We start from the raw sequence: 15668 nt of genomic DNA, 5'->3' as shown, positions 1-15668 counted from the left end.
GTAAATTAAATAACTAAAAATGCTTGAAAATTAAAATATATGTATATATATATATATATATATATATATATATACAGTACAGGCCAAAAGTTTGGACACACCTTCTCATTCAATGCGTTTTCTTTATTTTCATGACTATTTACATTGTAGATTCTCACTGAAGGCATCAAAACTATGAATGAACAAATGTGGAGTTATGTACTTAACAAAAAAGGTGAAATAATTGAAAACATGTTTTATATTCTAGTTTCTTCAAAATAGCCACCCTTTGCTCTGATTACTGCTTTGCACACTCTTGGCATTCTCTCCATGAGCTTCAAGAGGTAGTCACCTGAAATGGTTTCCACTTCACAGGTGTGCCTTATCAGGGTTAATTAGTGGAATTTCTTGCTTTATCAATGGGGTTGGGACCATCAGTTGTGTTGTGCAGAAGTCAGGTTAATACACAGCCGACAGCCCTATTGGACAACTGTTAAAATTCATATTATGGCAAGAACCAGAAATCGCAAGTTAACAGCAGCTCAGATCAGAGACCAGATGAATGCCACACAGAGTTCTAGCAGCAGACCCATCTCTAGAACAACTGTTAAGAGGAGACTGCGCAAATCAGGCCTTCATGGTCAAATAGCTGCTAGGAAACCACTGCTAAGGAGAGGCAACAAGCAGAAGAGATTTGTTTGGGCCAAGAAACACAAGGAATGGACATTAGACCAGTGGAAATCTGTGCTTTGGTCTGATGAGTCCAAATTTGAGATCTTTGGTTCCAACCGCCGTGTCTTTGTGAGACGCAGAAAAGGTGAACGGATGGATTCCACATGCCTGGTTCCCACTGTGAAGCATGGAGGAGGAGGTGTGATGGTGTGGGGGTGTTTTGCTGGTGACACTGTTGGGGATTTATTCAAAATTGAAGGCACACTGAACCACCAGGGCTATTTGACCAAGAAGGAGAGTGATGGAGTGCTGCGGCAGATGACCTGGCCTCCACAGTCACCGGACCTGAACCCAATCGAGATGGTTTGGGGTGAGCTGGACTGCAGAGTGAAGGCAAAGGGGCCAACAAGTGCTAAACACCTCTGGGAACTCCTTCAAGACTGTTGGAAAACCATTTCAGGTGACTACCTCTTGAAGCTCATGGAGAGAATGCCAAGAGTGTGCAAAGCAGTAATCAGAGCAAAGGGTGGCTATTTTGAAGAAACTAGAATATAAAACATGTTTTCAATTATTTCACCTTTTTTTGTTAAGTACATAACTCCACATGTGTTCATTCATAGTTTTGATGCCTTCAGTGAGAATCTACAATGTAAATAGTCATGAAAATAAAGAAAACGCATTGAATGAGAAGGTGTGTCCGAACTTTTGGCCTGTACTGTATATATTTCTTTATTTTCATCTCTTCTCTTCTTCCTTCTTCCCTCATTTTTCCCCACCTTTTTACTTTTGTAAAAATACATTTTTCTGCATTCTCTTCCATCTTGCATCAAATAGTTTAACTAGATTCCTAATGCTGTGGTTTATCATCTCCATTTTATGGGTCTTGTTAACTGTATACTTCCATTTGCTGAGTTGTGGCGTCTCCGGTTTCAACCAGTTTTTTCTTATTTTTTAAGTTTGGCTACTTTTAAAGTCCTAAAAAGATACTTATCATTTTATTGAGAGAGTTACTACAGTGTGTGGCCAAATAGTAATTGCTGCGGCCCCAAAATTAGTAAGCACTGAATGCTGCCTATCACCTCCCTTATTTTGGTCCAAAAAAACAAAACAGGAATAGAATATGTGTGTATGGTTGGCTTCTACATCCTTACATTTCTGCCAAAAGCTTGATGTTCTCTCCCTAGAGTACTTATTTGGATAACAGGCATTAAAAAGAGAAGAAAACAGGTTGTTTTATGTGCACATCTACTCACAGATTAACTAACATTTCATGAATCAGACTGTAGCAACTACTATCAATAAAACAAAGCTGCTAAGAGGCTGTCTGGCTCTCAACTGTGACTCGTTGAAAGAAAGTTCAACATTGGGTTTCTATGATCATTTATTAAACAACTGACAAACTAAAGCAAAATGAGATAACGGTCAACAGAAAATATCGAAGCCAACACTCACCCTCTTTGTCTGAAGAAACTGTCACACCAGTGAATGAAAAGGTAAAATAATGTGAAACCACACCCACGCCTGTGTCAAATACAACCAGAAGTGAAAATGACCAACATAATGTGGGCAGTCTAACAAATAATAAACAAAAGAGGTTAAATACACATTCTGGCTCCTACACAGACCAACTTAGTGTAGGGCAGTTGTGCAATAATTGTGTGTAGGACTGTTGTGTAACTACTTCAGGTAGGGCATCTGTGCAATGCGTGGCCCCAGGGGATTGTGTTATATTCTTGGAGTGTATGGATCAGTGGGGGGGTATTGTATATTAATTGCAGTTTGATTGTACATGTGTATGGCCATGTCACTTGTGTTCCTTCAAATGCCCAAGACAAGTTTCTCCTGAGAGACAACAAAAGCTAATCTTATCTTATCTTACTATTAGTGTTGTTGTTTTAGCAATCATATGAAGAGTATACAAAAGAATTCAAATATTTTAAAGTATGACTTGTGCTTTAATGACTCACATGAATTAAATCCAAATGTTTCGATGTGTCAATTATTTATTAGCGTTCTGATGACAACATAGTTTTATTGTTAAGAAACACAATCCTGCAGTAATTACAGTGTGGCTGCTAAGTGACTTTGCCATAGCTGTACATACTTTAATACAGTGTTACGGTACAGCTACAGTACAGTGAGGCCACATTTCTGCACAGTCATCACTACTAGGTTATGCAGAGGCCAAAGAAACAGCAGGAGGAAGCCTCCATTAATTTATCTCTCTGTTCTGTATTTAACAAGCGCTACATGTGCTGAGGAGGCACGCGCCCAACACAAAGGTTCGGCACAATCATTAAAGGTGCACAGGCATACCGAGGCTAATCATTTGACCTTTGCTTTTCTTGTTCTATGCATCAGAAGGAGCTGCACTATCTGCAGAGGGTAAGTCCATTTGTTATATCGCATGATTTATGATGGGCCCGTTAATGTGGAGAATGCTAAAACAGTCCAACTGAGACAGCATGGAACAAATAGCTCCGCAGCCCAAAATTAGCTGGAGGGCGATACTTTGTTGAACCCTGGCAACAGCAAGTCTTTGAATTTGAATAAGCTTCTTCCCGTGCTTCTGTCTCCAAAAACACCAAGCAGCACTTTTAGGGCTGGTTTGGTTGGAAGCTCCTCGTCAGCAGACTTTAAGTTGCACCTCACAAACCCTGTAGCCAATGCTTTTCATTTATTTATTTATTTAGTTTTTATTCTATTTTTAACGCTACTGCAGACAGACAGGTTAGATGGTGAGGAGCTTCTCAGATGGGTCTATAATAAGACAGAAGCAGAGGAAAGTTGGATGTAGCTGATAGAGTAAGTTATGCTGTAACAGCGAGAATTCCAGCATTTTACTCTAGTGTGAACAAACATCACTTCAAACAACAAACTGCTCTGCATGAAGTAAAAGTGAATCACTTGAACCGGACATTTGAATCCAACCCAGCTACGGTGGGGTGAGCTCATCTCCATTATTTGGCTCCTCCAGGGTAAAACCTGCAAGTTTGTTTAAAGGTCCACCAAATAAATAACGCAGAGCTAAACACCTCTGCAGGTGGAATCTGGCACCATTGATTCTGGCTTTGGGCAGGAGCTGCCGCAGTTGATGTCATGTGGAATGGCTTTGAGGAGGAGGAGGTTGGAGGCCTGGCTGCTGTTGGGCCCTCCCCAGGACTTTGCCTGAGGCAGTGGCACCTGAGCAGTCCCATCGCCTCCAGTGCAGACATCTCTTACTCAATGGACCAGAATTTTTCTCCATCTTTCTCCAAAATCTTTGCATTATACTTTTGTGTTTTTCTTTTACCATCTTTTTATTTTTTCAGTCTTTCTCCTCTCATTAATGCTACAGTATGCTGATCTCCACACCTCTCATTTCTCCCACCTCTACCGCTGCGCATTCATGCATAATCTACCTATTTGTCAGTGATGTGCCTCTGGGAGTGCTGCTATGCATTCCCTAAATCAACTTTTTTCAGGTGCCCCACAAAGGATGTTGTCTTGAAGTCACTGGGACAAGATTACCTGGCTTCTCTGATCCCTGAGTGAGAGTGCCAGCAAAGGAATATAAGCTCGTCAGTCCAAACACAGACCCTGCCACTGCCCAAGGAACTACTTTGTCTCAAAGCTTAGTCCTCTCCAAAATCACCTTCTTATTGCAGCATTAGGATTATTGCTTTTGAATGGAAGTAAGCCTGAAAGCCCAGAACAGCAAGAACACAGAACATGACTCACTTTGCTGGACAGAGGGAGGGTTTGAAGGTGAGGAAGAGAGAGGGAAGAGAGCCGAACTAATAGGAGAAAAGAGAGAGTATACTGCAGTGAGGTGCACATCAGGAGTGTTTGCCGAGGAGGAAGAGATACAGATAGAGCAAGGGGAAAGAAGTCGATATGAGTTGATATGTGGCATGAGAGAGTGAGAGGTAAAAAGAGTTAAGGCAGAGAGATGGTGATGAATATGAGATGGGAGTTCAGCCCCTACAGGAGGAGCAGAGAGGAGTTCTTTTCTCTTGCTCTTCCCTGGAATAAGTCTGACCTGCTGCTACTTTCTGACACTCACTTGAGGAATAGACATACGCCTGGCTAGTGTGTGCATCTACAGCATGTCTCTGTATGAAGGGAATGTGTTGAAGTGTGTGAGGACTGAGACTCTGGTGGCTCTACCTCACAGCGGAGTGGAAAATCCCTTATTATCCGGCTGAGTGCGTGCGGCTCTGCAGCCACATGACCTCCAAACCCAAACTGTTAGTTGGAGCACATCTGCTGTGGATGTATGCTGAGGATCCACCTTAACTTATCTGACACGCCAACACACATACTAGTGTCAAGTCTGAAGCTAGTAACATCGCTCAGTCCTCCCTTGGTGAAGTAATCTGTTACAATATCAACTCAATTTCAATCAGTTTTATTGATAAAGCCCAATATCACAGATAACAGTTTGCCTCAGAGGGCTTTACAGCATTTGGCATGCCTCTGTCCTTTGGACCCTCACAGCAGATAAGGAAAAACTCCCCCCGCCCAAAAAAAAACTTTAACAGGGTGGGGAAAAAATGGTAGAAATCTGAGGAAGAGCAACTGAGGAGGGATCCCTCTTCCAGGACGGACAGACGTGCAATAGATGTCATACAGAACAGATCAACATGATAAATGAACAGTAATCCATATGACACAAGGAGATATAAAGAGAGAGAGAGAGAGAGAGAGAGAGAGAGAGAGAGAGAGAGATGCAGGACAGACAGTAGTGATAATAGCTTACAACATCATTAATTTAAGTAATACTATTACAATAATAATTACAACTATAGTGGTACATAGTGTTGCTTTCGTCAATGAAAAGTATGACTAAATATCATCGTCAACGAACCTTTATCATATGACGAAAACGAGACGCAACGTAAATGGTGGTCATGTGACGATAACTATAATTAAATATATAATGCAATATTGTTGATGAATAACGAGACTAAATGTGGTTTACAAAATAAAACCTCTGCTAAAATGTCTCTTCATTTTCGTTGACCAAAATGAGACGAGACGAAATAACGTTATAATGTTTAGTCGCGTTATTATTATTATTTTGCAGTATTTCTGTTTCCTAGGCTGTGCATTGCACTGTGCAGACGGATTACAGCTGTGACGATATACAGTACAACATCACTCGTTCTCATGTGATATTGCTTTTATATAACAGTTCAACAACAGCTTAAACAACAATGCTGAGTAAGGAAATGTTAACAAAAGGTAATGAAATAAAAGTATGTTATGTAGCTCCGCGATCCCCCGGGCTGTTGCCAGGCAACGCAGCACACACGCCAGGAACTCACAAGCTACTTTGTATTTACATTGATCTGCAACTGTGTAACTTCGTCCAGTTCGGCTGATGAAATGTTGGCAAACCTGGATGTTGGCACGGCCGGATTCAGCTTCCACTCTCCCTCATCCTCATCAGTACCTCATCAGATGATCATTGATAAATCCTGACCGTGTTCGCTTCATTTTTGCTCCTCTCCAGTTTGTCGAGGTCGGCTGATGTTACACAAACACACCTGGAGGTCTGCACAGAAGAGTCCTGGCTTTCCTTTTCCTTGTCCTCTCCTGACGACCACTCATAATTTAATTCAAATATAATTTTGGGGAAAATATCCATCTTCTTGGTGTAACGCTATAGTGTCCGTTTGCATCAATGTAGTGACAGTGTGACAGTTGGTTAATTAACGGTTGTATTTATATTTATTACACGGCTCTATTAAATGCTGTATTCTGATTGGTCAGTCGCGGCATTCAGAGGTCTGATATTACTGTGTAATGACCGTTGCTATGTAGCCCAGCGTTGCTAGGGACGCTGCCCTGACAAGGAGATTCAGCCGTTGCCGGAAGGGCACGGTGCACGTCGGGGTTCTATTCCCCTGTCGGGAGTTATTTTCCCAGTATTCACCGGCTCATTATACATTATCCCTTACTTATAACACCTGTGAGCAGAGTGATTTTACTGTTACAAGTCCCAGTGATGTTATACTCTATATCAGCACTCACGGAATGCCTCTCGTCCAATCAAATTACTCGGTCGGAACTAACTGTTGTATAAATAAATATATATTTAGCTCTAACTGGGAGCTAATTTAGAAAAGAAAATTTTGGTATATTCTGGGTATAATAGAATTGCATTACTACAAAGAGACTAAAATACAATTTTCATTGACTAAAACTAGACTAAAATGTCATCAGTTTTCATCGACTAAAACAAGACGAAAATAGTCATGGATTATTCTGACTAAAATAAGACTAAAATGCTCAGACTTTTAGTTCACTAAAACTTGACTAGACAAAAAAGAGTATGAACGTGACTAAAACTAAACTAAAAACTAAAATGACAGTTTGACACAAAGACTAGACTAAAACTAAAATTAAAACAGGCCGCCAAAAACAACACTAGTGGTACAATATGTTGTAGGTATATATTAATATATGATAGTCGATGTATGTGACAATAATCATATGTGTGTAATGACAGTAGTAGTATGACTAATGATAACAGCAGCAGCAGAAGGCATCAGGCAGGACCACGGCAGCAGCACAACCACACACGTCACACTATCCAGGCACCGCTGCGATATAAGTTAACCTGCGAGACAGTGGAGCTCAAAGGCTCTGGAGAAGAGGCCGAGATAGCGACATGCAGTACAGCCAAGTTAGCAAGATGTAGTAACAGGACATGACTGTTAGCAAAGGAGAGAGAGCAAGAGAAGAATAGAAGGTGCTTGGTGTATTATAGGAGGTGTATTATAGGAGGTCCCCTGGCAAACTAGGCCTATGTCAGCCTAACTAGGGGCTGGTCCAAAACAAGCCTGAGCCAGCCCTAACTATAAGCTTCATCAACAAGGAAAGTCTCAAGTCTAGTCTTAAATGTGGAGACGGTGTCTGCCTCCTGGACCGAAAGATGATTCCACAGAAGAGGAGTCTGATAGCTAAAAGCTCTGGCTGCTGTTCTACTTTTGGAGACTTTAGGGACCACGAGTAACCCTGCATTCTCAGAGCGCAGTGTTCTAGTGGGATAATATGGCACTATGAGCTCTCTAACATATGACGCAGCCTGACCATTTAAAGCTTTGTAAGTTAGGAGTAGAATTTTAAATTCTGTTCTGGATTTTATAGAGAGCCAGTGCAGAGAAGCTAAAACAGGAGAAATGTGATCTCATTTGTTAGTTCCTGTCAGCACACTTAAAGACTGATTAGACCTTCCTTGATAAAATGGGGAAATACAGTTATTCAGCCTAGAGGTAACAAAAGCATAGACCAATTTTTCTGCATCTTTTTGGGACAGGATAGGCCTAATTTTCACAATATTATGCAGATGAAAAAACGCAGTCTGTGAATTTTGTTTTAAATGTTAAAAGACAAATCTTGGTTAGTTAAAAGACAAATCTTGTCATAAAACAAATCTTGGTCAAATATTACTCCGAGGTTTCTTACGGTAGTGCTAGAGGCCAGACCAATGCCATCCAGAGAAACTATATTTTCAGATAAAGAGTTGCTGAGGTGTTTGGGGCCAAGAACAATAACTTCAGTTTTGTCTGAATTTAACATCAGGAAATTGGAGCTCATCCAAGTTTTTATGTCCTTAAGGCATTTTTGAAGTTTAGTTAATTGATCCGTTTCTTCTGGCTTGATAGATAAATACAACTGTGTATCATCCGCATAGCAATGGAAATTTACAGAGTGATTTCAAATGATATTACCTAAGGGAAGCATATATAAAGTGAACAGAATTGGTCCAAGCACAGAACCATGTGGAACTCCAAAACAAACTTTAGTACGGTCTAAGAGACACGTTGATGATTTAAATGAATAAATCATTGAGGTCAGTTGTTGAAGAGAAAGGGGAGGAAGCCATGTTAGGTCTTACAGCTGTGTTTAAGGGCAGATCGGTTCTGTTTGAGGGCATGAGGTCATGAATTTTGTCTCTAATATTTAGAATTTTGTCATTAAAAAAGCTCATAAAATCATTACTGCTAAGGGCTAAAGGAATACAAGGCTCAATAGAGCTGTGACTCTCAGTCAGCCTGTCTACAGTGCTGCAAAGAAACCTGGGGTTGTTCTTATTTTCTTCTATTAATGGATAACTTCGGTATTTTTCAACCTGGGCCCTATTTCCCCATGTGTATGTGTGCATATGAGTCATAGGTACAACTCGTTTTAAAATTGGTTCAGTATTGAGGGAGGCGGATGCAGCCGGCAGCCGCGAGGTAGATATGGCACTCAGCATGGCTCCTCTGTTTTCTTCCGGCAACAAGCAAAGCTCTCGCGAGATGACGTCACACACAGTCAGGAGGAAGTGAAGGGTAAGGGAGACACTTAGTATGCTATTTACAGAGATAGCACTGCCGATCTGAACTGGTCAGTGGCGAAAAAAGCACTTTTAATGCACAAACTTATACGGGACGCATTTGCCCCCATATCTACCTCGTGGCTGCCGGCTGCATCCGCCTCCCTCAATACTGAACCAGTTTTAAAAAGAGTTGTACCTATGAATCATACGCACACATACACATGGGGAAATAGGGCCCAGGTTGAAAAATACCTAAGTTATCCTTTAATGAAATTGATTGATCAGATAGTACCTATCTAATCTCAAACACAACTGTAAGACCTAATATATATTTAGATTGCTTCTCCCCAATTTCTCTTCAAGAATTGACCGTAGTGATTTCTTCATCTAAATCATCAACGTGTCTCTTAGACCCCATCCCAACTAGGCTACCTAAGGAGGTCTTACTTTCAGTTAACACTCATAAATTAGATATGATCAATATATCCTTATTAACAGGCTATGTACCACAGTCTTTTAAGGTAGCTGTAATTAAACCTCTCCTAAAAAAGCCCACCCTGGATCCAGAGGTGTTAGCCAACTATAGACCAATATCTAATCTTCCCTTTCTTTCAAAGATCATTGAGAAAGTAGTCACGGACCAGCTGTGTGATTTTCTCCATGATAATAATTTATTTGAGGAATTTCAGTCAGGATTTAGAGTGCATCATTGCACTGAGACAGCACTAGTTAAAATTACAAATGACCTTCTGTTTGCTTCAGACAAAGGACTCGTCTCTGTACTTGTTTTATTAGATCTTAGTGCGGCGTTTGACACTATTGACCATCAAATTCTGCTACAGAGACTGGAAGACTTAATTGGCCTAAAAGGTTCTGCGCTAAGCTGGTTTAAATCTTATTTATCTGATCGTTTTCAGTTTGTTCACGTTCATAATGAATCATCCGTACGTACTAAAATTTGTTTTGGAGTTCCACAAGGTTCTGTGCTCGGACCAGTCCTTTTTACTCTATATATGCTTCCTTTAGGTAACATCATTCGAAATCACTCTGTAAATTTCCATTGTTATGCGGATGATACACAGTTGTATTTATCTATGAAGCCAAAAGAAAGTAATCAATTAACTAAACTTAATAATTACATAAAAACCTGGATGAGCACCGGGTCTGTTCTGTACGACATCTATTGCACGTCTGTCCGTCCTGGAAGAGGGATCCCTCCTCAGTTGCTCTTCCTGAGGTTTCTACCATTTTTTTTCCCCTGTTAAAGGTTTTTTTTGGGGGAGTTTTTCCTTATCCGCTGTGAGGGTCCAAAGGACAGAGGGATGTTGTATGCTGTAAAGCCCTGTGAGGCAAATTGTGATTTGTGATATTGGGCTTTATAAATAAAATTGATTGACTGATTGATTAATAGTTTGCTCTGGCAATGCGGAGGGCCAACTTATACGTTTTGTCTTCCCAGACTAAACGAGATTCGTCCAGTTTGGTTAATCGATAATTCCTTTCAAATATCTGTGATATTTGTTTTAATTTTCGGGTTTGAGAGTCGTACCAAGGAGCAAACTTTCTTTGATACTTTACCATTACAATATTTCTTCAGTGTCCTTGCTTTTCTTACAGATCCAGGATCAGGAATTCAGACAGTTTTGATATTTGATGTTCTTGTCAGCATGTTATCACATCAATTCAAATTAGTGGGTGTACTTGCATACTTGCAGCAACATCATTTTTTTTCAACTGCGGTTTGTGATGAAACGATGTCTGTAAAAAAAAAGTCAAGATTTCGAATGGCTGAAGGCTCTAAAATCCATGGTAGTCAAGCAGGCAGATGGTGATGTGAGTTGGATTGCAGAGGAGGATCTCAGAGTACGGTAGGGTGTGAAGATATGGAGTTCAGACAGGTAGGAAAGGGCTTGGTTATGAAGGGCCTTAAAGGTGAGAAAGAAAATCTTGAAATCCATGCGATATTTCACAGAAAGCTAGTGAAGCAGCTGGAGAACAGGAGTGATATGATCTGTGGAGGGGGTTCTTGAAATGATATGAGCAGTTGAATTCTGAACCAATTGGAGTTTATGAAGATGCTTGAGAGGAAGACCAAAGGAGGACAGAATTGCAATAATCAATATGGGATGTAACCCAAGAGTGAACGAGGATAGTGGCACTGGGAGGTGACGATGACAGGCGAAGATGATTAATATTAAATAGATGAAAGTATGCAGAGTGAGTAGCATTATGACGATGAGGATGATGATAATGATGATGATTATTATTATTATTATTATTATTATTAACATTATTATTATTGTTGTTATTACCATTCAACCATTCAAACACGGACCTCCCGTGGACAGCCTTCAGGATATCATTGTTTGCATGATCCTATTTAAACAGATCTAAAATAAGAACCTCTTCACCTAACCTAAACAGAAATCTTGAAGTGTCAAAAAAAACCCACTCTTATTTGTTAATTCATTTTATTTTATTTTATTTAGTTTTATCTGCTTTATCCTTATGTTTAACTTTATGTGTTTTTTTTTTTTCAACCTTTTTTATTCAGGTAGGTTTTGCTAAGAGTAAGCCTCTCGTTTGCAGAACTGCCCTGGTGTCATTCACACTCAGTAAAACACATACACATCTGGGAGCTGCTCAGTACAACCACAGTTGAATCTGTTGGCCCCTGAGCAACTCCACTGGAGCAGTTGAGGTTAAGGGCCTTGCTCAAGGGCACCTTCGTGGTTGTCAGGGAAGGATGGGGCATACACTTCTTTTTTCACTTTCCTAACCCAGATTAATCCTGTTGGTCCAGTGACTGAATGAATAACCTCTCTGTCACAAGCTTGCTTCTCTTACCTTTGGGGGCAACACTACCCTCAATGAAACAGAGTAATCACAGAAATTCTGTTGGTATTATTTGTAAGTGGGAGATCTTTAACCCACAGTCTTTGTAAAATGTTATTCAATTTAATTAATTGAAGATTCAAACAAATGTAAAGTTAGCTGAAATGCTAGTTTTCATCTGCAGTCCTTGTGCCCGATGTTAGGCATCCTAGTAATCCTATCAAAACAAAAAAAAAAACAATATGAATAATAGTTAAAAAAAAAACAACATATAACATTGTAATAAAAAAGCATATACAATATAGTTTAACAACCAGAGTGGATAAAGTCCCAATGGCAGATGCCATAAATGCAGTATAAGTGGGGTAAGTTGAGCCAAAGGGTAAGTTGAGCCACCCCTTGTTGCTAGGAAACTGTAAATAAAATTGCGCATGTGACCAAATATTTAGGAGGAAGGCATCATTTTATGGAGTCTGTGAATGTAAGAACCACATGGGTTAAGTGGTTAGAGATTTATGTCCAAAAAAGCATTTTTCACTCATGAAAGTGAATTTAGTCTATCATAAGTTTCATGGGGATTGTGTTTAGACCAAAATAGATAATTTTTAATTTGTTTTATGCATCAATTGTGGTATCTATTAACTACAAAATGAGGTAGTACAGCTGCCATGAAAGTGCACCATTTTAGCTGTGGGGGCTAATAAAGTCAATATGGTAGCTATGGGGTAAGTTGAGCAATTTGAACAGGGGTAAGTTGAGCCATAAGTTTCTGAGAAGAGGCAAAGCTGGATATGGTAAACCAAGCTTTACTTTCAAGGAGAAAGATGAGGGATTCTTCCCAAGAAGCGATATAATCGCAAAACTCCCCAAACCTCAGAATCCCAGCAGTTTGTATTCCCCTGCAGCCTGGACAGGTGGGATATTGAGTAAAGGGGCAGGTGGGATATGGATGGAAGGAGGGAGTGGGGTGAATGGAACGAGAGTAAGATGGAGGGAAGAGTTTAGAGAGGATGAAGGAGGCCCTCCTGTCAGCAAGGACACCAAACTAGGATTCATGTTTACGGATTTAGTTCAGTGTTTTCTTTCCAAAAACATAGCTGTTAAGGTTCTCTTGCTAAGCGTACTTTAAGGCATTCTCAGGCCTATGTTAAAATGTTTTAAAGTTGCTATATGCAATAATAATTAAAAAAAAGATTTGTACCTGTTGAATTGTGTGTTATAAATAAAAATACACATGGATTTGAAGAAGCGTCTTATTTAATTCAGTACAGACATGTATAACTGGAATATCTTAACTCAGGGAGGGAGGGAGAGAGGGGGAGGAGAGAAGGTGAGGTGGGGGGAAGGGGGGGTAGGAGGGAGGGTGGGGGGCGGGGGGAGGGAAGGAGGGAGGTGGCTCAACTTACCCCACTCCTATGCTCAACTAACCCTTGGGGTAAGTTGTGCCACGAGACCACTTTTTTTTGGACATGCTATATTATCAAAACAGTTATGTTTACACTCATTCTGTTTGTTTGTAGGGATGCACGACATCCTGAAATATATGCACATATATTAGTTAGCAACAAAACTATAAAGGCCTTGATGTAGTGATCCTGAATATGAAAAGTGGCTCATCTTACCCCAGTCTCCCCTACAGTCATTTTAAGGGTAAATGGCATCTGTGTTGACATTGCTGGCTCTCAGTAAGCTCACAGCTAGTGTTGTTTTTGGCGGCCTGTTTTAATTTTAGTTTTAGTCTAGTCTTTGTGTCAAACTGTCATTTTAGTTTTTATTAGTTTTAGTCACGTTCATACTCTTTTTTGTCTAGTCAAGTTTCAGTGAACTAAAAGTCTGAGCATTTTAGTCTTATTTTAGTCAGAATAATCCATGACTATTTTCGTCTCGTTTTAGTCGACGAAAACTGATGACATTTTAGTCTAGTTTTAGTCAATGAAAATTGTATTTTAGTCTCTTTTTAGTAATGCAATTCTGTTATACCCAGAATATACCAAATTTTTCTTTCCTAAATTAGCTCCCAGTTAGAGCTAAATATATATTTATTTATACAACAGTTAGTTCCGACCGAGTAATTTGATTGGACGAGAGGCATTCCGTGAGTGCTGATATAGAGTATAACATCACTGGGACTTGTAACAGTAAAATCACTCTGCTCACAGGTGTTATAAGTAAGGGATAATGTATAATGAGCCGGTGAATACTGGGAAAATAACTCCCGACAGGGGAATAGAACCCCGACGTGCACCGTGCCCTTCCGGCAACGGCTGAATCTCCTTGTCAGGGCAGCGTCCCTAGCAACGCTGGGCTACATAGCAACGGTCATTACACAGTAATATCAGACCTCTGAATGCCGCGACTGACCAATCAGAGTCGTGTAATAAATATAAATACAACCGTTAATTAACCAACTGTCACACTGTCACTACATTGACGCAAATGGACACTATAGCGTTACACCAAGAAGATGGATATTTTCCCCAAAATTATATTTGAATTAAATTATGAGTGGTCGTCAGGAGAGGACAAGGAAAAGGAAAGCCAGGACTCTTCTGTGCAGACCTCCAGGTGTGTTTGTGTAACATCAGCCGACCTCGACAAACTGGAGAGGAGCAAAAATGAAGCGAACACGGTCAGGAATTATCAATGATCATCTGATAAGGTACTGATGAGGATGAGGGAGAGTGGAAGCTGAATCCGGCCGTGCCAACATCCAGGTTTGCCAACGTTTCATCAGCCGAACTGGACGAAGTTACACAGTTGCAGATCAATGTAAATACAAAGTAGCTTGTGAGTTCCTGGCGTGTGTGCTGCGTTGCCTGGCAACAGCCCGGGGGATCGCGGAGCTACATAACATACTTTTATTTCATTACCTTTTGTTAACATTTCCTTACTCAGCATTGTTGTTTAAGCTGTTGTTGAACTGTTGTATAAAAGCAATATCATATGAGAGCGAGTGATGTTGTACTGTATATCGTCACAGCTGTAATCCGTCTGCACAGTGCGATGCACAGCCTAGGAAACAGAAATACTGCCAAATAATAATAATAATGCGACTAAACATTATAACGTTATTTCTTCTCATCTCGTTTTGGTCAACGAAAATGAAGAGACATTTTAGCAGAGGTTTTATTTTGTAAACCACATTTAGTCTCGTTTTTATTCGTCAACAATATTGCATTATATATTTAATTATAGTTATCGTCACATGACCACCACTTACGTTGCATCTCGTCTCGTTTTCATCACGTGATAAAGGTTCGTTGGCAACGATATTTAGCTATACTTTTTGTTGACGAAAGCAACACTACTCACACCTAACATACACTTACTCAAATAACATAATGGAGACTGTAATGTGGTACTGAATTCCACTGATGATGCTGGTGATGCTCTGAAGGCAAAGACGGCCTGGCTGGATGCAGTTTTTCAGTTTTTCAGTTTTTCAGTCCAATAACCAAAGGATTAAATTAAGTGGTAGTTTAACTAATCAAGTTACTAGGCTTACTTGAAGAAATGTTTTAGCCCTATACTGTGTAATCTGCCCTGGAGGTTATTAAAGAGACTTTGCATACACAGAGGTTGATATGAGTATCAAACCCCCATACTCCATTCCTCATACATGCTTCCCTACACAGAAAATAATCTGTTCTGTTTATTAGTCCACAGCTATGTGTGTGTGCACACTCCTGCTGTACTTTTCCCTCCCTTTTGTTGCTAAAAGCTGAGTGCAGTGTTTGCTTTGTAAGCACTCAGATAGTTGCCCTGGCTTTCAGCTCATAATGCCTCTCCACTTCCAGATAAAATACAAGCTCTTGCAGCCATCACATTTAACAAGACAGAGAAGAGCTGTGGAGGGCTCAACTCCTGTGAT

General features: G+C 40.2%; 1 protein-coding gene across 10 annotated transcripts in view; it reads left to right on the top strand.

Moving 5' to 3' along the window:
• The window catches only part of rbfox3a (RNA binding fox-1 homolog 3a), a 1467330-nt gene that overhangs the window by 784792 nt on the left and 666870 nt on the right, over positions 1-15668 (top strand). For 8 of the 10 annotated variants that reach the window (XM_078163425.1, XM_033611789.2, XM_033611787.2 and 5 more), the window contains one exon: positions 3013-3036. The exons of the other annotated variants lie outside the window; for them this stretch is intronic. In XM_078163425.1, coding sequence (XP_078019551.1) covers positions 3013-3036 — 24 coding nt within the window. The remainder of the gene's footprint in view (positions 1-3012; positions 3037-15668) is intronic. 10 annotated transcript variants of the gene reach the window in all.

This window comes from Epinephelus lanceolatus, chromosome 21 (assembly GCF_041903045.1).
Source record: "Epinephelus lanceolatus isolate andai-2023 chromosome 21, ASM4190304v1, whole genome shotgun sequence".
Taxonomy (NCBI): domain Eukaryota; kingdom Metazoa; phylum Chordata; class Actinopteri; order Perciformes; family Serranidae; genus Epinephelus; species Epinephelus lanceolatus.
Note: the sequence above shows the minus strand (reverse complement) of the source record. Positions and strands in the feature narration are given on the sequence as shown.